Raw genomic sequence first — 26004 nt, forward strand, 5'->3', positions numbered from 1 at the left:
AAATGGGTTTCTTTTGTTTTAGGTTGTTTTTTACGTTGTTCACTAAAAAAAAAAAAAAAAAAAACCCCACCCCCAGCCCCAGTATTGTTCACTCAACTAATTTCTATCTGTATCTGAATAATCTGATAGCCACGGATGGTTTTTATATTCATTTTATTTCTTAATATTTAGTATTTCCTGAACAGGGGCTTAGTTTCTCTTCCAACAAGGCATTGGGACCCTAAGTAATCACGAACCAGCAGCTCTACCATGAGCTGCAACCATGGTGTCTTACATATTTATTTAATTAAATTTGGTTCATGCATCACTCCTTCACTCACTTCTTAAACTTAAATCCGTGACCCAATAATTAAGCAGCTAGGCTAGGATGATGATTGGTTTGAAGTTAACAACTCTGCTTTTTTTGGGTTGAAGGGTGTGTGTGTGTCTTTTTTTAAGTGTTTGTGGTTTGTTGGTTACTATTCTACAGTTGTTGCAAAGATATGGTCTAAAAGCATTCTCCCTAGACATTTTAATATTTTTTATAAAACTCCCTTTGATGTTTGGATCGGTTTGAATTTAACAATAAACTTGGCTATACCTAACGAGTAATATGGATAACTTTTTTTATGGTAACTTTTTGGTGGAATTGGACATGGAGGAATAAAGAGGGCCCTTCAATACTCACCAAGGATACCATTTTGTTGATAGTCCTCCTAGGAGTCTTGAGCAAATTATTGAGCGTGCATGAAATATTATAGTTACAGTTTTGGGCTTCAATCTCGTTTCAATGCAAAAAAAAAAGGCCGAAAAAGGGTGCATAGATTGACAACCTCAGCAGCATATAAAGCAGCAAAAAATTAATCAACTTAGGTTAGTCGAGTGTCAGTTCTGTTTTGTACATGCAGCAATTTATTGATTAGCGGCAGATAGATTAGTCCTTAACGTGTCGGACTATGTTAAATGACTTGAATCTTGAGATAACTTATGTACTATTTTTTGTAGAGACTCTCCTTTCTTCTTTTAGGTTAGCTGTTCCTATTTGTTTTTCCTTTTTTTTCACCTTTTTAATCACTAAAAATTCACCAAAATCTTTATTTGGAATGCTAAAAAATTGTACCTAAATCAATTTGATTTCAAAAAGATACGAATGCGGTATCGTGAGTCAAGGTGATCTTTCGTTAATTTTTCCTTGACGTATCACTTATAAGTTATAACTGTTAATGTGTGAGATAAAGTTTTTCACGTTAGGTTTATATAACGTGTCATGTGAGTATGTGACTCTTAACAATATGTTAGCAGAAAATTATCGGAAAAATCAATTTAACTTGTATTGATATTTTTTAAGGATCAAATTCATTAAATTTTTAGAGGCCAAATTCAACGTTAGCTTTATTTTTTCTTTTTCAAGAACTATGATAAATTGAATAAATTCTGTAAGCAACAGTAGTTTTCAAAAGAGAAGTCAAAATTCCAAAGTATGGCAAAAACCAAACCGTTTGTGGGCTTTTAAGGAATGGACCAAATTGATGCCGCTTTCTGTAGCCCCAGTTATCATTTTTTTTCTCTGTTTAGGTAACCAAATCTTAAAGACTTAAGAGAGCTTCAGAAGACCAATGAAAGCTAACGACCGAAAACTCCTTAAGAGGCTATAAATTCTTAAAAGTATTGAAACTCCCAAATCAGAAAAGCAAACAAATTAAGGGGAAAAAATGAACCCATGACCAAAAAAAAAGAACAATTGAAACTCGGTTGTATAATTTGAAATAGATCAAGATTTTTGCAATTCTTTTTTTTTTTCACCCAACATATGTATATATTGGTGGCAGCGATAACTAAATCTTTTGACACTGAACTTCCTAAAGGGACACAAGTCTTGGTCAAAAACATTTCTCCATACTTACTACCAAAATTTGGACTAAATATCAACTCCACTAGTTTCTCGCTTGGTTAGATCATTCAGATTCAATATACATAGGTTTTGGTGAAATAAACAAAATTTGTGAACGAGATTTAATTCTGTTGAAGTCTTTTTCTTTGCTCTCAAACTCTCCAAGACTAAACTAATTAATAAACCAAAAAGTACAAACCTCGTGTTTCATATTAAGGATTTTTTTTCACCTGTGTACCGTCGGATTTTTTTCGTTTTTCCCACGATAAATCCGATGGTATTCAACGTTTTTCTTGTAGTGAAAGAATAATACAAGAATAGAATTAAGAGGAAAAATTCCTTTCTTTGTTTGTTATAATCAATCATTCGAAACTTAATTTTCATATGAGGCATTGTAGAAACTATCTTTCAGGATTGTTAGTGGTCTTCGACTTCAAGGAACAATCGGAAGACGACAAAAGCATGTTTGATCATAGGTTTTCGCATTCTGAATTACCTTCCTCTTCGAAAGCTTTCATTATTGATGGGTAACTTCTCCTCAGAGCATATTTGCTACGAGTTCGAGCCGAATTCATCTTCTTGTGTATCCCTTCTGTTTTGTCAATTTTTAGCAAATCGATGGTGGTTCGATATCTAATGATCTGGGAGCGAAACCTATTCCTATTTGCAGGTACTAATTTTCTAAAAGTGCATCAAAGCATCTTCGATTAGACACGTAATAGGATAAAAGATAAATTAAAACTTGTAAAGCAATAAAAGAAACAAATGAATAAGGTTTTCAAAAAGAAAATGTACTGAAATCGGAAAAGATTACGTTGAAGTTAAAAGAAAACAGTAAAATGCCTTTAACTGAGTCAAAGGGCTTTGACGTGAAAATTAAAAATGCAGAAATGTAAATTAGACATTGAAAGTAAAGAGTACTTGAAAGATAAATTTGCTTTGTAGAATAAAGTTTACAATAAGATAAATTGAAAAAGTAAAGACATGAAAGGAACCCTACAGAAAAATAACTCGATTGCAGACTCAAGAATTCTCTGGGGATATGAGTGTGCTTGAGTGTTTTCTGAGTTAAAGTTCCAACCCTGATTTCCTAAGGCTTCCTAGTATTTATAGTCTACCTTTAGTAACTAGCAATTAATTATAATTAATTACAATTAATTACAAATTTGAACTTTTCAAATACTTTACCATTGATAACTGCTCCCGCCATTTGATTGAAGACGTTTCCCATGATTTCTTCATGTGATAAAAACCTTTAACCGTTCCACTACCATGACTGCTCGACCTCCCATTCAAATGCTCAATTCGATTTCCCCTCTCGAGAAGGTCTAATCGAATAACAAGTCATTCGAAATCCAACTAATGCTCATTATTCTCGATCCCTGCTTACGCATGCATCTTCTCGAGAAACTGTCTCTGACTCATTCCGAATCGATTTGCTCTTATCGAATAATATATATATATTCGATCAACAAATTGCCCCCTTGAATTAATGTGTTTGCCTTCGATAACATCATTTAGAAGATAAAACACTTAATCCAAAAGTGAAAATGTCAGTTCTCAAATCAATAATAATTACCATTTAAGCTCCCCATAAATACTGACTCACTCGACACGTTTCTTGAAACTTGCGCATTCTCTTTCTACCACTTCGTCTTTTTCACTAAGTTACCTCTATTCATATCCCTTTCATAGTAACTGTTCACAGTAGTACTTTAAATTCATCATTCTCACCTTTGTTCAAAATCTCTCACAACTCATTATCCCTTGAATTCTTCTTACATCAAAGAACCTTTACACAAAAATCCTTAAACTTCCAACCCTTTCTTCCTGTGTTTAACAATGGCTGGTTCCTCTTCTCATGCCACTACTCAAGATAAAGGGTAAAGGTCATGTAATAGCACCGTCATCTCCACCGCCCCTTCGCATTCTTAATCAAGTCAATGATGAAATCATTGACGATCCCCATTTGCAGGTCAATGACACCAGAATCCTAATCCCCTTCACAATCGGTGCAGATACACACTGCTTCCTTGACCCATTGAGACTCTTGAGAGAGCAAACAAAAAATTTTCTTTCTTCCCTAATGTTGAAGGGGAAGATTTATTAATAAACCGAGCTTTTAACATTTCTCACTTCATCAATCAAAAATCCTTCTGAAATAATCCAAAAATCAATCCTCGAGGGTTCGATTTCACAACCTGGTACCAACGCCTCGAACCCACAAAGGGTGCTACCTGGGGAGCCCTAGGAATACAAGAACTACTTAGGCTTTCTCATTTTTCACTCACTACACACCCTTGGATGATTGGAGCAGTGAATTGTTTCTGGAATAGGACAACCAACAACTTCCACCTTCCTTGCGAAATGATCGGAATGTCTCTCCTCGATGTAGCTGCCATTTCAGGACTCCCAATAAATTCTCCAGGTTGTACCCCTGACATGCAATCTACACATCAGTACAATGTTGTCTTCAACACTTCTTATAGTGAATTCATTGCCCACAACATGGGTGAAGATGGTACAGAAATCACAGACAATGAACATGTAGCCTTTTTGTTTTATTGGTTAAATGCAATTTTGTTCTGTTCTCGAAGCGTACAAATGTCAAAGCTTTTCCTTCCTCTGGCTGCTCTTCTACATGAAGGGAAAATTCTCAATTTGGTCAAGCTTCTTCTGGGGCGCATTTTTGAAAAGCTTGGTCAATTTGTCTGTGACCTCTGAGACAATAAAATAATCAATACAGGAGGTCCACTTTGGCTCCTTCAATTATGGCTTAATGCCATTTTTGAAAATTTTATGACAAAACCTGAAGGTGGCAGTACTAATAAACAACACATTAAAGGTTTTCGTTTGTCTAATTACAAATCAAATTTTCCAAACACTCAATCAGATGAAGACAGATTCTAGGCTGTTTTCTCCCTCTTTCATTCTTGCAAAGATTTCGATAACGATCAACTCAATTTTACTCCTTTTTTGCGTCGCAATTGCGGCTCTGCCTGGCTTGATCGTTTACTCTTTCCAAATACTAATGAGGAAAATAAACTCGTAAATCGAACTTGGGCAAACCTGTTGGCTGTTCAGGTGATACCAATAGGGTTGCCACAGTATAGAAAAGAAAGGTTCAAGATAACCCTGTATGCTCCTCACTTAACCGTCAGACAACTGGGATTTTCTCAAGCTATCCCAACACCACAGCCTTGACACAGTGAACCATTATGTCCCATTACTCTGTTATCTCAAGAAGATTTCAACACTTGTCTCTTAAAAAATAAAAAACAAAGAGACCGCTTCAACTTCTTGATCTATGAACGCAGTTCATTCATCACCAAGTCTTGTTTCGAATGGTGGGATGCTTATTATTCAAGGTACACTCGTACCTTAGAAGAAATTCAACAAACTGCTGTTCAAACGGCTATCACTGAGAGTTCCCCAAAAAGAACTCACAAAAGAAAAGCTGATGCTTCTCGACCACCACCACATAAGAGCAGAAGGACTCCTACCAGAACCTCTCGAAGAGTAACTCTTCTATTCATAACTCTTCCTTTGAACTCGAAATGTTCTTCAAATTGTATTTTCTTAACCACAATTGGTTCTGTACTTTTTATCAGTTAGTACTGCCATCATCAAGCGAAAGCGCTGATGAAAGTGAACCAACCAACAAGGACACTCTTGCTGCCTCCTCCCAATCGGAAGATGCAGCCGATTTTGACCCTGGCTCTCAACTAGTACGAAGATCCAGACTTCCTCAGGTAACACAATTATCTTTACACACATTTTACTGAATTTAAAATAAATTTTAAACTCATAACTGTGTACCTTTTGTACTAGCCTATCAATGTTGACCGTTCGGCTTCATCTACTGGGGCTCTTGATCAACCAATTCTGCAACAACAAAATGACCCAGAGCATTCCACATCACATAATTCGATTCAATTCACAGGGCCCATTCAATCAATTCTAGCCGCTTTTCCACCTCCTTTCCATACAACACAGGTGGTTGACCCAACAACAAATCCCTTGCAACATTCTCCGGAAGAAACACATATACTTGAGTCAATTTTACCAAACAATCAAGCTGCATTCTCTGCAGAAAACCAAGCGATGCCAGACTCCGATTCTGCTTTTAAAGCTGTTGACACCACCAATTCAGATTCCTCTCAATCCAAGGTCTTAGAAACTCCTCCAGAGTTACAACCTAGTCCTTCACTCCAAGCTGATCTTCAGACCCCTCCAGGACCAAGACCCAGAACATCGAGTGCTCCTACCACTCCGATCAGTGCTACCTTGGACGACTTGATCTCTGTTTTGAATAAAGTTATCTAAGAAAACAAAGTACCAGTGCCTGTGCCAGCAATCTCAAGACCCACTACATCGAGGCCTTCATTCGAATTAGATCCTGGCACTCGAGAGCAGCTTCGATCACTCATCAAGCTCTTGGATCATCCACCTACCACATGGGTTAATGATCCAATTCTTAACCAACTCCTGGCTAATCTTTTGAATTCTTCTTTTGAACTCCCAACTAACACACCAAATTCTGCCTCAATTCAAGAGTTCAAACAACTTCTCAATGAGAGCGTTACATCTCAATTTCAGCTCCAAGAAACTAAGACTAAAGAAACCAATATCAAGACTAATATTGAAGATTGTCTTGCAACCGCTCAACCAATCCAAGCTTCCCGTGAGGAATTTGGTCTGAGAATTTTCCATGCTATTTCTGTTCAAGCTTTTCATGACCAAGAAGAAGCAAGATTCGAAGCAGAATTAGCTCAGATTAAAGAATAGCTTGCCACAATACGCCAAAATCGAGCCACTATAGCCAAACCTCTGGCAGCAGCCCAACAAGAACAACACCACCTTATCCAAGAACTTGTTTCAATTGATACCAAGCGGGGAGAATATGAAAAACAACTTGAGAAAATCCAAGCTGACAAGTTCAAACAAATTGAAGTGCTTTCAATTCTGGAAAACAAAAGGGCAAAGCTACGCTCCGATTTGGCAAAACTAGTGGCACCTTGAATTCCTTTTTCATTTCTAATTTTATTTTTGTAATAACTTCCATATTTTCTAGACATATGCATGTTAAATTCCTACTTTTGCCAACAATAGTATTGCTTCAAGTATTTTCTATTAACCGAATTAATTACTCTTTCTGATTCAATATCTTTAATCTGGTAAGCATTTCCAGAATATGTTGTCATTATTTGGAATGGACCTTCCCAAGTATGGGACCACTTACCAAGAAATCTTGATTTTTTTTTCCATTAGCAAAATAACTTTCAAAACCAATTCACCTATATTAAAAAACTTTTTCTTGATTCGACGATTATAACTTCGAGCAATACTTTCTTTTTGTCGAATCATATTATCAAGTGCCAAAATTCGTTCTGAGTCTAATTCATTCAACTCATCAAACATTGCATTCCAATAATCATCAACTGGCAAATCATTCTGTCTTGATACTCTTAAAGTATTCAAATTAATCTTTAATGACAATATTGCATCATGACCACACACTAACTTAAATGGCGAAGTACCTGTCGAACCCCTCGGTGAATTCCGATAAGCTCATAACACTTGGCTTAAAGTTTCATGCCATGTTTGAGGCCTATTTCCGATATACTTTTTAATCAAACTTATTAAAATTTTATTTGCTGCTTCTACCTGCCCATTAGCCTGTGCATAATAAGGAGTCGAAGTAACCATATTAATATTTCTCAAAGCTGCAAAACTTTTAACCCGCTGACCAGTAAACATTGTTTCTTGATCAGTACTTAATGTTTGAGAAATTCCAAATCGATGAATAATATGTTCCTCAATAAAGTCTATTATCTCACCCTGACTTACTTCAATCAATGGAATCGCCTCAACCCATTTTGTAAAATAATCAATTGCTACTAAGATAAACTTGTGCTGTTTGGATGAAGAAGGATGAATTAATCCAATTAAATCTAAAGCCCAACCTCTAAATGGCCATGGCTTTATTATCGAATGTAATTCGGATGCTGGAATTTGCTGAATCGAACCATGTTTTTGGTATTCCAGGCACGCTTTTGCATAATCAATACAATCTTTAATCATAGTTGGCCAATATACATGATTGCAATATAGCACCCATCTCATTTTCTTTCCAGCCTGATGAGCACCGCATATTCCATTGTGAACTTCACCCAAAGCAATGTTTTGATCACTTTGACCTAAACATCTTGATAAACTCCCATCGATACCTTTCTTATATAATTCATCAGCCATTAAAACAAAATTCATTGCTCTCAATTTTATCTTTCTATCAATTGGAATATTAGGCTCTTTCAAGTATTGAGCAATAGGCTTCCTCCAATCAGTATCCTTCCATTCATCAACACACAAAACTTCCCTTTCACTTGCAGGTACTAAAATCTTATGAATACCTATTAAAGACTCAAGAGTTCCTGAGCCGATTTTATACTTCGAAGCAATTTGGGCTAATTCATTAGCTATTTCGTTTTGAATCCTTGGAATATGAACCAAAGAGACTTTTCAAAAAGAAGTTAACAACTCCCAAGCGATTGTCAAAAACTTTTGTAACCTTTCATTGTTACATTTAAACTCTTTGGATAACTGCTTCAAAACTAACTGGGAATCCCCTAATATCTGAACTTCCGAAACCCCTTTACTAATCAAAATTTCAAGGCCCAAAATTAATGCTTCATACTCTGTCTCATTATTCGAACATAGATATTTTATTTCAAATAGAAATTTTGACAAAATTCTTTCTGATGAAACAATTAAAATCCCAACTCCTGCACCATCTTTATGTTTTGACCCATCAAAATATAACTTCCAATAATCGATTTTTACCTCGATTATGTTTGCCCCCTAGTCATTCATATCTTTCGAATTATCCACAAGAAAATCTGCAATGACCTGTTCTTTCACAGCCTTGGCTGGAATATATTGTAAATCAAATTTCGTCAATGCCAGCATCCATTTTTTCAAACGTCCCCTTAACATAGGGAAACTTAACATATACTTAATTAGGTTAGTTTGTGCTATAACGTTCACCGACTTAGCCACCATGTAACACTTTAATTTCATACAGGCATAATATAAAGACAAACACAATTTTTCGATTGGAGAATACTTTGTTTCGATATCAGTTAATACTCGACTAAGGTAATAAACCACTCGTTCCTGCCCATTTTCATCATCTTGGGCTAACATACACCCTATAGTATCTTCAGATGCTGCAATATATAATTTCAAAGGTTCAGATGGTCGAACATTTGCCATAATTGGGGCTTGAGACAAATAAGTTTTAATCGAATCGAACGCCGATTGATGTTCCGCTGTCCATTCGAAATGTGAATTACTTTTTAATTTCACTAAAGGTGCAAACACCCTAGTTCGATCCGAAAGATTCAAAATGAATCTTCGAAGATAATTCACCTTACCTAAAAATGATTGTACTTTTTTCTTCGATTCGGTGCAGACAATGTCAATATCGCATTTGCTTTATTTTTATCAATGGTAATCCCTTTTTTATGAGCAACAAAACCCAAAAATTTTCTGGCTGACACACCAAAAGCACATTTTAAAGGATTCATTTTTAAACCCTTCTTTCTCATAGTAAGGAATGCTTTCCTTAAATGATCAATATGCTGGCTTACCGAAATCGATTTAACCATAACGTCATCAATATACACCTCCATAAATTTTCCAATAAACTCATGGAAAATAGCATTCATTGCTCGTTGATATGTTGCTCCAGCATTTTTCAAACCAAAAGGCATAACTACCCATTCATACGTACCTAATGCCTCAGGACAACGAAAAGCAGTTTTAGCCACATCATCTTCTGCAATAAAAATTTAGTTATACTCAGAATAACCATCCATAAAACTAAGTATTTCATTTCCTGCCGCATAATCGATCAACATATCTGCAATAGGCATGAAATATTCATCTTTTGGAGTTGCATTTTTTAAATCACGAAAATCGATGCATACTCTCAACTTTCCATTCTTCTTCATAACAGGTACGATATTTGACACCCACTCAACATAGCATGCAGTTCTAATGAATTTTGCTTTTATCAAGCGCCCAATCTCTTCTTTAATCTTTACATTGTTTTCAGGAGCGAAACATCGTGGTGTTTGCTTCACAGGTCGAGCATTTGGTTTTAATGCTAATCGATGTTCCACTAAAGAACAATCGAGACCAGGCATTTCATGATAATCTCAAGCAAAATAATCTTTAAACTCATGTAAAAGATTAAAGAGCTCAGTTCGAAAAGGATCAACAAGGTTTTTACAAATATACGTAATTTGAATATCATCGAGAGTTCCCAAATTAATCTCCGCTAAAGGATCTTGGGATTCAAACCCTTTTGTAATAATCACCATCATTCACTGAGTATTTCTCAAAACCCAATGGTTCGAGATCATAAATGCAATCAAAAGTGAAATCAATAGAGTTATTAGAAACAGAAGAGACTTGATCATGGATAAAAACATCATTATTTTTACTTTATGCACAATGAGGCTCTGCTATTAAATCGGCAGTCCAGCTTACATCATTACTTATATTACAACTCCGGATAGCGTAACTTCACCGAAAGGCCTTCCGAGGACAAGTAGCACCCTTCACAATTATAAGGACTCAGTGATCGATCAACATTTAAAGGCTTTAACTTACGACTATATATCCTGAAATCAACATGAATTTGTTCGACATATAAATTCGAATCTACCTTGATGGTTTCAGGTTTACCCTCCTTAGTCCATAGAAGCACGCTCTGATGCACAGTAGAAGGTACAGCTCCCACACCATGTATCCAATCTCGTCCCAACAAAGCGTTATAGCTCGCCCTCGAAGGGACCACCACAAAGACAGTATTACACTCAGACGAGCCAATATTCACAGTCAGAGTAACCAACCCTCTGGCTGGAGATGAAGTCCCACTGAAATCTGTCACGGCAATGTTTGTAGGGACTAAATCATCAGGATGCTTTCTCACATTGATTAACATCCTCTCTGGCAACAAACTGATTGCAACGCCACCATCAATCAGAACCTTATTCACCTTTATCCCACTTAAGGTAGTTGTTATATAAAGTGGGCGGAGATAAGACATCTGCTTCTCAATAGACCGTAAGAAGTAACCCGACTCATCATCAATTCGGATAAAGAAAAAAGCTTCCTCATCCTCTGAATCATAATCTGCATTGGGGTCACCTTCATATTTCCCCAAATATTCAGCTGGAATGATCGAAATTGTCCTAACCATGTCATCATCAGCCTCATCAAAATATTCCTCATCAACATCAACATCTTTGTTTTTATCAATTCCAGAAGATTGGGCTACTGCTTTGCTTTTTTCCATCTTTGCAGGTGATGGAATCTATTTAGGGTAAGTTTCTCCATCAGAAGAAAAAACAATTCTAGAATGCACAGAAGGCGTTGCCCCCTTGCTTAGTTCCTTGCCTGTCTCAACCGAAAGTTTCTTGTTCTGATTGAAACTTCTCCTTCCTCCTCTTCCTCGTGGATAACCTCTGGCACGACCTCGATAGTAGGAATACTGATTCCGGAAAGGTGCTCGATGCCCCCACTGTGGATTACGTCGATACAAATGATCACGCCTCTGGAATTCTTGGAAATTCCTAATCCATTGAACACCTATGGCCTGAGAATGGCTTAAAGGTGTAGACACATTTTCTTGAGGGATCTTTGAACTAGAACCCTCCATACGCCTAATTGGCTGCCTCTGGCGCACTTGCTCTTCTCTATGAGCCAATTTCTTGTTCATCCTTTCTTTTTCAAAAATTGCTGCTGCTTCAGCATCAAAAACAGCATTGCACCGCGGACACAGAGATACGTCCCGGTCTTTGATCTTTTGCTAAACCAAGAAATCCAGCAAACCATCCCCTGTTCTGGGATATACTAATCTAACCTGTGACTCAAAATTATAATCCAGAGCCACATCAAAGTCATAGGACATGCCCACCATGTTCACTCCAAAGCAAGGTTCAATATAACTGGCATCAACCTCGAAGGGATCCACATCAACCTTCATCTCTTTCTTGCCATCATCGAATTTCAACCGTCCCGCCATTATCGCTTCTTGAATTAAGTCCCTGAAATGGACACAGCTGTTAGTCGAATGACTTATTGCTTGATGAAATTTACAGTAAGGATTTCCTTTTAAATATTTCACAGAAAGCAAAGTTCTACCCTCAGGCAGAATTAATTGTTTATCTTTAAGCAACACATCAAAAATCTGATAAGATTTTGAAATATCAAAACTATATTTCTTTTCCATCTTTGCAGGTGATGGAATCTCTTTAGGGTAAGTTTCTCCATCAGAAGAAAAAATAATTCTAGAATGCATAGAAGGCATTGCCCCCTTGCTTAGTTCCTTGCCTGTCTCAACCGAAAGTTTCTTGTTCTGATTGAAACTTCTCCTTCCTCCTCTTCCTCGTGGATAACCTCTGGCACGACCTCGATAGTAGGAATACTGATTCCGGAAAGGTGCTCGATGCCCCCACTGTGGATTACGTCGATACAAATGATCACGCCTCTGGAATTCTTGGAAATTCCTAATCCATTGAACACCTATGGCCTGAGAATGGCTTAAAGGTGTAGACACATTTTCTTGAGGGATCTTTGAACTAGAACCCTCCATACGCCTAATTGGCTGCCTCTGGCGCACTTGCTCTTCTCTATGAGCCAATTTCTTGTTCATCCTTTCTTTTTCAAAAATTGCTGCTGCTTCAGCATCAAAAACAGCATTGCACCGCGGACACAGAGATACGTCCCGATCTTTGATCTTTTGCTAAACCAAGAAATCCAGCAAACCATCCCCTGTTCTGGGATATACTAATCTAACCTGTGACTCAAAATTATAATCCAGAGCCACATCAAAGTCATAGGACATGCCCACCATGTTCACTCCAAAGCAAGGTTCAATATAACTGGCATCAACCTCGAAGGGATCCACATCAACCTTCATCTCTTTCTTGCCATCATCGAATTTCAACCGTCCCGCCATTATCGCTTCTTGAATTAAGTCCCTGAAATGGACACAGCTGTTAGTCGAATGACTTATTGCTTGATGAAATTTACAGTAAGGATTTCCTTTTAAATCTTTCACAGAAAGCAAAGTTCTACCCTCAGGCAGAATTAATTGTTTATCTTTAAGCAACACATCAAAAATCTGATAAGATTTTGAAATATCAAAACTATATTTCTTTCCACTTTTCAGTTTTGAATCATTCGACTTTTCATTACTTGGCAGTTTCTTCAATAAAGAACAAACATATGGAGGACATTTCTTAAGTTTGGCCAAATTGACTTCCGTTTCGAAATCGAATTCCTCCTCTGAGGACTCCATGGTCACATAAGCAACCTTTTCTTTTCGAGTAAAAGTTTTACTCTTTGATCTTTGTTCACTCCTATACTTTTCTTTTTCTTTTTTCATGAGTTCAGTCTGTCGAATCTTTTCAGCCAAATGGGCCAAATCAGGAATATGCACATTGAGCTGTTTTCTGCGCATATAGAATCCTCACCCCATAGTTGCTATTTTCACTACCTCACTTTCAGGTAATGACACACAACATCTACGTCTAGCGTTTTTGAAACGTATTAAATAATCATCGATAGTTTCACCATCTTCACGTTTCAAAGCCACTAAATTAGTAACTGCTACATTCATTTCCCCTCGATAAAATTGAGCGTGAAAAGCAGTCTCTAACTGATTCCATGTTGTAATCGAATTTGGTCTGAGATTCGAAAACCAAGTAAATGCATTCCTCATCAACGAAGAAGGAAACAACTTCATTTTCAAATTTTCATCATTAGCTAAGTTTTCAATCTCAACCAAATAACGAGCAACATGTTCAGTAGCTGATTCTCCAACTTCACCAGCAAATTTTATGACTATTTTTTTATTTTTTACCCCTCTTGGCACTTCAGCCATCTGAAAAACTTAGGGAAAAGCGGACACAAAATGTGGTCAATTCATAAAACCAACATTAAGCCCAACTCAATTTAAAACTTCTTCCACAATTCTAGTAACTTGATAACGTTCATCACCACGATTAGCACGTAATTCGGCTAAAATATTATCAGCATTTTGACCTCGGGGAACTACTTAAGGGTTTCTTAATTGAAAACATTATTTTCATATTGAAAAGCATTTTCTACTCCTTCGTTATTTCTCCTGGCATTATGCCTTTCACCATCATCATAATCAACAATTCGAGCAATCCTTTTGACTTGTCTAGCAAGACGCTCAAATTTTGATTCATGGTCAACCATCATGGGATTTAGAATTGTAGTCATTGACTAAGTCATGGTGATTTTTCTCTACTTGTTGTCGATACACTGCCATTGAATTAGCAGCATTCGAAGTAGAACCCACATTATAATCACGAGAATACTCAAAATATTGCTGTGGGTTTTGAGTATTATTCACTCCATTTGAATTTCCTAAGCGGATAGGTGGAATAAAGCCACCCACCGGAGGGGTATAACCAGGAGGAAGACCATAAGGAGGCCACCCAACGGTTAATGGAGGCTGATACGGTGGCGTAGGGCCACAAGGACGAATATTACGTCCAACATTTCCAGTCTGAATAGATGTGACGGCTATACTTTCGGTTGCAATTGCAGCCTTCGAACGTGAAGACACGTCAGCCTGTTGCACAGATACTGGTATGTTATCATTAGTGGATGAACCACCATTCACAATCGATATCTCATCAGCCATGTAAATGATTTATTCACTTCGTAATCGCATACACTAAGTAATATTGGAAAAAGTTTTTTGACACACTTCAATTTAAAACTATCCCAAAGGGCGTGCCAATTTGTTTTGTCAATTTTTAGCAAATCGATGGTGGTTCGATATCTAATGATCTGGGAGCGAAACCTACTCCTCTTTGCAGGTAACAGTTTTCTAAAAGCGCATCAAAGCGTCTTCAATTAGACGGGTAATAGGATAAAAGATAAATTAAACTTGTAAAGCAATAAAAGAAACAAATGAATAAGATTTTCAAAAAGAAAATGTACTGAAATCGAAAAAGATTACGTTGAAGTTAAAAGAAAATAGTAAAATGCCTTTAACTGAGTCAAAGGGCTTTGACGTGAAAATTAAAAATGTAGAAATGTAAATTAGACATTGAAAGTAAAGAGTACTTGAAAGATAAACTTGCTTTATAGAATAAAGTTTACAATAAGATAAATTGAAAAAGTAAAGACATGGAAGGAACCATACAAAAAAATAACTCGATTACAGACTCAGAAATTCTCTGAGGATATGAGTGTGCTTGAGTATTTTCTGAGTTAAAGTTCCAACCCTGATTTCCTAAGGCTTCCTAGTATTTATAGTTTACCTTTAGTAACTAGCAATTAATTGTAATTAATTACAATTAATTACAAATTTGAACTTTTCAAATACTTTTACTTTGGTAACTGCTCCCGCCATTTGATTGGAGACATTTCCCATAATTTTCTCGTGTGATAAAAACCTTTAACCGTTCTACTACCATAACTGCTCGACCTTCAATTCGAATGCTCAATTCGATTTTCCCTCTCGAAAAGGTCTAATCGAATAACAAGTCATTTGAAATCCAATTAGCGCTCATTATTCTTGATCCCTGCTTACGCATGCATCTTCTCGAGAAACTGTCTCTAACTCATTCCGAATTGATTTGCTCTCATCGAATAATATATATATGTTTTCGATGGGTTTCTGAGGATGGTGAAGGAGGAGTGGAGGAGCATAGGGGAGAGACAATTCTTGGACAAGCTCAAGGCTATGACGATCCCACTGCGCAGATGGCATAGAGAAAATTTTGGAGATATGGATAGGAGGATTGATAGGTTTGAAGAGGAGATCAGGAAAGTCGATGAAATGGTGAGCAATGGAGTGCATGATGGAACAGCGGAAGCAAGGAGGAAGGCGCTGGTGAGCTCATGTAAGAAATGGTATATCAGGATGAAGATCCATTGGAAGCAGATGTCTCGATTCAGACATGCTGAGAAGATGGACAGAAACACTAGGTACTTCCACAATATAGCCTCGGCAAGGAGGAGAAACAATCGGATTGATGCCTTGAGAATCCATGGAAGACTGGTTAGGAATCAACCTCGAATTAAAGTTGCCATAAGAGAGTTCTATAAGGATTTGTACCATCAAGAGACCTCACCTAATATAGGATTTCGGGATGGGCTGGTAAGGCGGATATCTGAGGATGAAGCAGCAAGGCTGGAGTTGATGCCAACTACTGAAGAAATAAAGAATGCCGTGTGGGATTGTGAGTCAACAAAGGCACCAAGGTGTGATGGGTATAACATGAATTTTATTAAGAAGTGCTTGGATAAAATGGGGAAGGAATTCATTGAAGCAGTGTCATGGGGTTCTTTCGGTCGGTTAGGCTGCCTAGGGATTCGAATGTCACTTGGGTGGCTTTGGCACCAAAGTTTGTTGGAGCTACAGAAATCAAAGACCTCAGGCCAATTAGTATGGTGGGTTGTGTGTATAAGGTTATCTCTAAGGTGTTGGTGAGGAGAATGCGAAATGTGATGCCAGGCTTAGTAGGCGAGACTCAGAGTGCTTTTGTGCAAGGCAGGAAAATTCATGATGGGGCTTTGATAGCCTGTGAAACTGTGCAGTAGATCAAGGCAAGAAGAAGAAGCTCAGTGATAATTAAACTGGACTTTCAGAAGGCATATGATAGGGTCAAATGGAGTTTTTTGGATATAGTTTTGCAGAAGATGGGGTTTGGCCAGAAGTGGCGGGACTAGATTAAGGAATGTGTTTGCTCTGCATCTATGTCAGTGCTTATAAATGGATCCCCTTCTAAGCCATTCAAAATGGAAAGGGGTCTACGACAAGGAGATCCGTTATTGCCCTTTCTGTTTGTGCTAGTTGTTGATGTCCTTTATCGGATGATCGGAGAGGCGATAACAAATGGGCGCATTTCTCCACTTTTGGTAGGACGAGATCACATTGAGCTGTCGCACTTATAGTTCGCGGATGATACTATACTGTTCTGCCCTCCAGAGGAAGAGACTATCAGGAATTACAAGCACTTACTGCGTTGCTTTGAACTGATGTCCGGGTTGAGTATTAATTTTGAGAAGTCCAGTTTCATTCCAGTTAATTGTGAACAGCGTTGGACGGGATAAACGTGTCAGCTATTGGGATATAAGGAAGCCTCTCTACCAGTCCGATACATTGGAATCTCTCTGGGAGCGAATCCAAGGTTAGTTAAGACTTGGAAACCGGTGATTGATAAGGTGGAAGAAAAGTTGAGCTTGTGGAAGGCGAAGACTCTCAATAAAGTGGGCAAACTAGTTCTCATCAAGTCCGTTCTCAATAGCCTGCCTATATACTATCTCAGCCTATACAAGATGACAAAGGCAGTAGCAGAAAAGTTGATCTCGCTGCAAAGACAGTTCTTATGGAGTAAGGAGGATGGGAAGATAGGGATGCCACTAGTGAGATGGGAGATAGTGATGGCTCCTAGAAAGGCGGGTGGATTAGGAGTGGGAGATGCAGTGGTTAGGAATACAGCCCTTCTGTTCAAGTGGTGGTGGAGGTTTTCGAAAGAAGACTGTCCTTTATGGAAGAGAGTAGTATACTCTTGGAACAGCATGAATCCCTTTGTGATGCTGTGTGGTCAGCCTATTCCTACAAGAGGGGGCCCTTGGAGAGATATCTGTCAGCTCCAGATCAGGGAGCCGCAAATCAGAGAAAAGATTATCAGAGGCTTATCTATGGATGTAGGGAATGGCAGAACAATCAAGTTCTGGGAGGATGTCTGGCTACCTGGTGGAAGGTTGAAAGAGATGTTTCCTAGACTTTTCTCGGTTTCAAACCTCACAGGATCTATTATAGGGGAATGCGGGTTCTGGGATGGGTTAGAATGGATCTGGAGTTTCTAGTGGATGAGAGAATTATTTCAGTGAGAGCTGGAGCTTTTACACCAACTCCATGAGGTCTTGCAGTCAGTAAGAATAACAACTGAGAGGGAGGACAGGGTGGTCTGAAAATATGATAAAACTAGTATTTTTACTACTAACTCCTTTGTGCAGGTGATGCAGGAAGCAGCTCTCCCGGAGAAAATTACTAGCTATAGCTTTACTAGTGCTATTTGGAGGGGATTCGCTCTGCCAAGGGTTGAGTTATTTTCGTGGTTTGTTTTAGTTGAGAGGGTGAACACTAAGGAGAGACTATACAAATTAGGTGTCATTGACCAGCATGATAATTTATGTGTTCTATGTTGTAAGTCTGTTGAGTCTGCTGCTCATCTTTTTATTGGCTGTGAGATCACTTGGCAGGTGTGGTGTGCATGGCTATTCGCTCTTGGAAGGATATGGACTATGCCGGGTACACTAAAACAACACTTTGAGAGCTGGACGAATGCTTCATCAAGAAAGAATGAACGGAGGCGGTGGTTGATTAGGTTTTTTGCTGTTATCTGGGCAATTTGGCTAGAAAGGAATGGTAGAGTCTTCAATAATAAAGGCTTAGGGGTGATGGAAATAATAAACAGATCCTTTATGCTCTCCGACGAGTGGCATGGTGGTGAACCTCTTGGTTGTTAATGGCAATGTCGAAGATGACTAGAGGGTACTCTACTTATTGAGTTGATCAATGATGGATTGTACGTTGAGTAGCCTGTTACTAATGTTCTGCTGCTCCACCTTGTTGTGTTGAGCACTTTTTATTTAAAAAAAATATGTTTTCGATTAACACCTTTTGAGCAATTCATGTTGCAAAGTCACAATTTAGGGTTTAGAAAAACATAATCTATTTTGAAGATTTTCACTTAGAATCATTATTAAATTAATTAAAAAAAATCAAACTCAATATGTAGTTTAAGAAACATGCTATATTATCAAAATATGGTGGTCACCTCAGCATTATTTTCATTGAAAATGTACTCCAACAAGATTAAAGACACATTGGTTAATTTTTTAAATTTTTTAAGAATCATTTTATCGATAACAACTTTTAATGTTAAAATCTTTTAAATATGAAATTGCTATTTAGCTAAAAAAATTATAAAAATAAAATGTGTTTCAGTCATCATAATTCATAATTTATACCAGTATGATAGCTAGGTTTTGCTTTTCATTAATATTAATTATGGATTAATTATTCTCCAAAACATGATTTGTTGTTATATATTAGTTTTGAGAAGCAGCTTGTTAGAAAAATTTCATGGATCTCATTTGTCACAACTACTTTTACCATTTCAATTCAACGTGACCAATAGATAAGAGATAAGGATAGGGGTGACAACAGGGTGGGTAGGAATGGATTTTTGCTCTACTCAACTCTATTCCGTTGTACAACAACTCGCATAGAACTCGTCTTACTTTTATCTGCGGGTAGTAAAATGTTGAACCCTAACCCGTCTCGCTCTTATTCGTCCCTATAATTATTAAAATCCAATAAATAAAATTAAATTTTAAAATTTATATAATCATCATCACATACATAACATAAATTAAAGTAAAAATTTAAATATAATACAATATTATTACTCATTTACTAATTATTTTACATATATTATATATATTATATATATGTCGGGGCGGGTAGGGACGAGTATTACCTAAACCCGACCCCGTTCCGCTCATCAATGTTATAACGTATACGTAGGGAGTGTTATCAATTTGGTTTAGTTCGAATTTAGACCAAAACCAACCGATATGATCAAATGGGAGAAGAGAGTGAGTGAGAGATTTGATTCATGGAGACGGTGATTGATTTGTGAAGGAGCTAGGGATTTTGAATTTTGGGGTCAAGATAAATTGGTAAAATTAGTATTACTTTATATTTATTTTAGTCCGATTTCGTTTTAGTGTCAACCTAAAATCGGACTGGATCAATTGATTTTGTTTTTAATAAAAAAAACACCAAAAAGATAGTTTTTTTTTTTATTTTGTAGTTTCAGTTTTTATAAATTTTGGTTCGGTTTAATAGATCAGTTCGATTTAACTACTAATATCCCTACTCATAAGAATTTTAATAGCATCACTCGCTAATTTTTATGAGCTATTTAGAGTAAAAAGGTTTGGTTCCACCTAGAGTGAAACTCCTAACATAATTTGTAATTTTAAAAAAATTAAATATAAAGAAAAAATTTGTAAGATATGAAATTTTGTAAGAAGATATAACGACGTATTTATTGTGCGAAGAAAATATAGAAATTTTCTGTCATTTATTCTTTACTCGTAAAAGACTTTATAGAGTTATATATAAGGCTAGGGTATTAAATGAGTGTGGAATTTTGTAATAAGATATGACGACTTATTTATTGTGCAAAGAAAATGTAGAAATTGTCCATTCTCTTTTTTGACTTGTAAAAGACCTTATGAGTTATTCAGTGGCGGATCTACGGAGGGCCTAAGGTGGCCATGGTCTTCCCAAAATTTTAAAAAAAAATAGTAAATAGTAATAATTAATAATATTAAATTTATTTTTATATATAATATTAAAAAAATATAAGTTACATATGTAGTTGAACATTGACTTTTATATAATATAATTACTTTTTTGATATATATGCTACAAATCATATTTTATTAATTTTTTGTTATATTTTATATTTAATTGGTCCCTTCTTATGAAATTTCTGGTTCCGCCACTGGAGTTATATACTATAAGACTGGGGTATTAAATGGGTGTGGCTAGAAATAGCTTTAAATATGCTTTTTGAGGTTTTGAATATATATCATGTAAAGTACTAAAAAATTTGAGGAAGGAGTAGGTTATTTTTTTTCTTTACGGTAGTGTGGATTGTTTGGAAGTGTAGGAATAATAAAATTTTTCGAAATGAAGTGTTTAATTTTAAAGATATAATGAGACAAATTATCACAAACAAAAATCTATGGCAGACTGAAAGAATGGATAGAAGGGAGTCTAAAAAGAGGACTAGATGAGAAAAGAGTTCCAATGAGTGTAACATTTTATTTTTTATAATTTATATTTTATTTTCATGTACTGATTTTATTTGGTTGCTCAATTTTAGCTCACTTTTCTTGTTGAGACTATTTTGAGTTTGTAATGATCGGGAAAAAAAAAATTATTTGTATGATCTGTCTAAGCACTTGAAACTGACATAATTGGCGTTGTCAGAAGCTACCAAAAGCCTCCCACCATGGCACCATCCATAAGGTAGATCCTATAATCTTAAATCACTTAAATATTTCTTACACTCTTTTAATTTAAACGTCAAAGTAAATGGGTTTTTAGGTATCATCTCACCTTTCATCAGAATTCGTCACAATTTCTAGTTTTCCACGTCGTGTTCCCATCCTTTTCCCTAATCATTATTGAATATTTTGACTTATAATTTTTTTCAGTATCTTTTATTTTCGTTATTTTGTGAATTAAAAAGTTAAAATGATAAAATCATATTTTCTCTTAATTTTGTGCATAATATGGCATATAAATTTAAGAAATGAGTTATATGATCATTCTTCTAGATAATAGATGTTTTGGAATGAATAATATTCTAAAGATGGATGTGAACGGAAAGTGTTTATACTTGGTAATGAGTCAACTTTACTTCTCAACTTGCCCAAACCAAAGTATTTAATTTCCTTCCTATTAAACACCCATAAATAATATGACTTCAAATTTTTCTTTAAGAAATGTGCCAACTTGTATTATTTGTGATTGGAGATGTCATTCTAATAACTTTGGATTTTTTAAATTTTTTATTTTTACTTTAGAAAATAATAAAATATGATCTCTCACTCTTAAATAAAATAAAACTAAAAAAAATATAAAAAAAATTAAATAAATAAAAAAAATTATATTTTATCATCTAAAATAAAATTCAAAATTTAGAGAATTCAAATCCTACTCTAATTATCTTTATATGATGCATCGATATACCAAATAAATATTGTATGATTTATATATATATGCTCAATTGACCTTTGTCACTTGTGCATGCATGTATGATATATGTAGTAACCCAAATTGCTATAAAGGGTAATTCATCTTAATAAAATGAATGTCATTTAAAATTATAGAAATATCTTAAATAAAAATAAATTACACTCCTACTTTTAACATATTTATATAAATCGAATCAGTATAATTTAATTTATATATTTACACATAAATCGAATCACATTAATTTGATTTAATATGAGATCTAGTAAATTAAAATAGGATAATTAAATTTATTAAAGAAAAACAAAAAAAAATATTGATTCATACTAAATCGAATAAGATAAGTTCGAATTAAAATAGACGTGTAACCTATTTCTATTAGAATATCTATAAAATTTTAAATACCATTCATTTTATCAAAGTAAATTATCTTTATATAAAAATGCATGTGTGTATGAGATGAGAGAAAAATCACTGTAGAATAAAGGTTTAATAGTTTTTGTCCTCACGAAAATTTCATCACCAATTTATGTAGTTCCTCAAGTAGGGGTATTTGGCAATTTGAAACAAGTATAAGAATACGTACGTAGGAATTGCCTCTTGAGAGTAGATTTCGTTTTAATCTTGCAATCGTTGACTAGCCTTCTCATTCACATATGAGAATGTTTGTTTCTTTGACTTGTAAATTTTTAAAGCGTGACAAAAAAAATAGTTTGGTAATATGATTTTTTTTTCTTTAAGACTCCGTTTGGATCAAGAGAATACGGGAGAAAAAAAAACGTAGAAAAAGAAATTGGAAGGAAAATTAAGTTTTCCTTCGTTTGGATCAGCAAAGAAAATGAAGAGAAAAGAAAAAGAATGGAGTGTCGTATAGCATATATTTTCTCTTCTCCTGTGACATAAAAATGGATAGAAAAGAACAAATAAGAATATAATTACTTATTTGTCCTTTTGTATATAATATATTATAATTTATATATAATATAAAGAAGGGTATTAATGTAATTTCATATACTAATAATTTTCTCTCTTCTTACTTTTCCTTTCATCCAAACACAAGAAAAATTTCCTCCTATTTTCTTTCCTTTCATCTTCTCTTCATCCAAACAACATAAAAAAAATCAACTTTTCCTTCCATTTTCTTTCCTTTCATTTTCTTTCCTCTCATTTTCTATCTTCCATCCAAACAATGCATTAGTGCCAAGGTACTTGTCTTGATGACCAACATTGAAAACATTAAATGAAGCTACTAATTGCTGCCTTAATCTGTGAAGATATGTTAGAGCTAAAGAGTAAATATGTGAGTGTTGTTAGTTATCTAGAATAACCAAAACTGGTTTGAGTGAAATTAGATTGGATAAGAGTATTTTCGGTCTTTCTAAATTTTTTATCTCTATCATATCCTCATGTCTCAAAAATAAAGATTTCACTTCTGAAAGAGTAATGGAATCAACCTTAGTCATAACAGATGATAAAAATAAGGTATAATCTTCATTTAGTCCTTGTGTAATTGCAGCAATGTGAATGTGATCATCAGAAGAAACACTAAATTCAAGAAAAGTAAGAGAATCTACAGTTTGTTGAATTCTTTTTAGATATTCTGAAACTGTCATTTTTCATTTCTTGATTGATAGCAATTGTGCTTGAAGCTGAGTGATTTGAATCTTGGAGGTTTTTGCAAAATGATCATGAATCTTTCTCATACCTGATATGCAAAGACATAATCTAGCATTTTATTTTAAAAAGAAAGATCCATAAACGTGAGAAGCCAAGTCATGAGGTAGTGGTCATGAGCCTTCCATTCTTTGTACTGTGAAGATTTTGTTCATGCTGTTTTTTCTGCATCAGTGCGTGGAGAATTTTAGAGGAATCTTTTCTTTGATTAGATGATCCTCGAGACTGTTGGAACCAATCATGTGAAGAGCAAGTTGCTTCCATGTTTCGAAGGTAGATTTATCAAGTTTATCAAGGATTGGTTGAGAAAGAAAATTTTTCGCATTGGGTAAAGTGGTGGAAATTGGAACTATTTCTCCCATGGATCTTAATGAGCTCAAGATACCATGAGAAAAAGTAAAGGAAGATTTGAAGTTCTATTCATGATGAATCATAAATCTATGTATGTGTTTGTATTGAATGAATGATCATGAAAAAAAATTCCTTTACAAAACAAGCTCAATCAATATTTATACAAGTGAAAAAGTTATACTACTAAACTAGCTTATATAACTGTCTGCTGTTTTACTAATTGATTCAGCGGCTAAATTAAAATCTTGGTCAATCTTAATTATTGACTTGGTCTTCTCTCTATGAATAACATATAAACAAACTCTGAAACTAAATTTTCAGCTTGTGTAAGAAATGTTAAGATCTTTTTTCTGTATAGTTATTTATTATTATTAGGCCTGGTGGCTTTGGACGATTTCAAGTTGACTAACAAATAAGGGAGTGACACTTGAGGTAGTTGAAATACTGATTAAAATTTCTAGTTATATCTCAATTGTGCTTATGACTAATCCAAGGATGGTAAGTTTGAACAAGATTGTTACATAACTGTGAACACAAGGAAGGATTTTAATATATGAACGAACAATGGCGAAGAAGAAAACAAAGTGAATCAACTGCACTGATGATGTTTAAGATGTTTCTTGTGGTTGGGAATCTTAACCCGAAGTTACATGATGTTACAAGTGAAAGACAAACGTGTAAGCGGCAGTTTTGTTGTTATTATTGTTATTATTATTCTACATTTATGAATGCACCTTGTATCACTCTTAATAATGCACAACACAGAGAAACGCAGAGAACGGCTGAGCCATCAAAAGAAGGCGAAAACACAAAAGATTTTAGGTTTTGATTTATTTTATTTTTAATTTAAATCTAGATTTTAATTTTTTTTTAATTTTAAAAGATTTCAAAATTAAAAATTGAAAAAATTGGTTAAAAATTCAGTCGCAGTATAGAAGGATTTGATAAAAGGTCCAACTTAGGTGGGATTTGCTTTAGATTTATGACCATTTTACAGTTCGTAATACAAAACGACGTGGCACACTGATACACTCATTTGTCGTATTCATCGCATGTCGAGGTGATGTGAATACTCTAATAATATTAATAAATTCGTGTTTCATAAGTGGAGCGTATAAATTTTTATAGGTATCGCAACCATCATTCTTAAAATCGAAGTTGAAAAAAAGCACCACCATCAACCATCACCCAAATAGAAAGTAGAAACATAATCTATAAAAAAATTGGCTAGAAAATATTGATCGGAGCACAGAAGAATTCGATAAAAGGTTTAACTTGAGTCGGATTCGCTTCAGATTCGTAACCGCTTTACGAAAATTTTGCAACACAAAATGACGTGTCAAACCGATACACTCATTTGTCGTATCCAGAGCATGTCGGGATGACGCGAATACACCGACAATATTAATGAATACGTGTTTCATAAGTAGAGCGTATAAATTTTTATGGATCCGACTCCTCTAAAGTTATATTGTCACTTTAGAGAAAAAAGTACACCATTAATCACTTAGATTAAAATAGTGGGGCTCACAAATAATAAATGTTACAAATTTAAAAGTAATTAAAGTATCACTTTACTACTTTATTAGCATTATAACCATTGTTATTTTAGAGGATTTTTTTTTCAATTTTTATAGGTGTCGCTATGGAAATGGTGAGTTCAAGGGAGATGATGTAACACCCTACCACACAAAGCTTTACGCTTAAGTCGTAAAACAGAGGTGATGTGGTATTACGACCTCTAAAATAAAATAAGTACATATAATAGCAGAAGAGTTATAATATGCTAGGAGCCTTGAAGGATAGGGAAAATAAAAATCGCGAGATAAAAGCGCAACGCTCAAGGAACGAGTTAACTTGCATGCTAAGAAAACTGTAACTGTCAAACATAAGATAACAGAAGTAGGAATAGAGTACTTCATTTTAATGAGTTGGTCCGGTTGGACCGACGGCCCGGTTTGGGTCCGGTTCAACTGGTTCGGTCCGTTTAGTCTAATTTTTGGACCGATTTCTTCGAAATTAGTGTCAAAATTCTCGTTTCGATGAGCTCTACCCTATTTTGATATAATATTCGCATTTCTAATCCTCCTTATTAAAAAATAATTTATTAACTAATTATCTACTAATTTAACCGGGGTTTACAATATACAAAATAAACAGAACAAATGCTAAAGCCTACTCTGCCTTATCACCTATGCTGGAT

At 35.3% G+C, this 26004-nt stretch overlaps 1 protein-coding gene and 1 long non-coding RNA gene across 3 annotated transcripts in view; one reads left to right on the forward strand and one right to left on the reverse strand.

The window, feature by feature from the left end:
- The window catches only part of LOC107624072 (probable inactive poly [ADP-ribose] polymerase SRO5), a 7643-nt gene extending 7214 nt beyond the window's left edge, over nt 1–429 (forward strand). The window contains exon 5 of the mRNA XM_021115068.1: nt 186–429. Coding sequence (XP_020970727.1) covers nt 186–224 — 39 coding nt within the window. The 3' untranslated portion in view covers nt 225–429. The remainder of the gene's footprint in view (nt 1–185) is intronic.
- LOC110268569 overlaps nt 1–26004 on the reverse strand; it is a 26314-nt gene extending 310 nt beyond the window's left edge. The window contains exons 1-2 of one of the 2 annotated variants that reach the window (XR_002356800.1): nt 25994–26004; nt 25488–25496 (exon numbers count right to left, since the gene is read on the reverse strand). This is a non-coding gene — a long non-coding RNA (uncharacterized LOC110268569). Of the gene's footprint in view, nt 1–7105; nt 7108–8043; nt 8055–25487; nt 25497–25993 lie in introns of those variants that run through there. The other variant, XR_002356801.1, reaches the window with a different exon arrangement.

The sequence above is a fragment of the Arachis ipaensis genome, chromosome B10, assembly GCF_000816755.2.
Source record: "Arachis ipaensis cultivar K30076 chromosome B10, Araip1.1, whole genome shotgun sequence".
Lineage (NCBI taxonomy): Eukaryota > Viridiplantae > Streptophyta > Magnoliopsida > Fabales > Fabaceae > Arachis > Arachis ipaensis.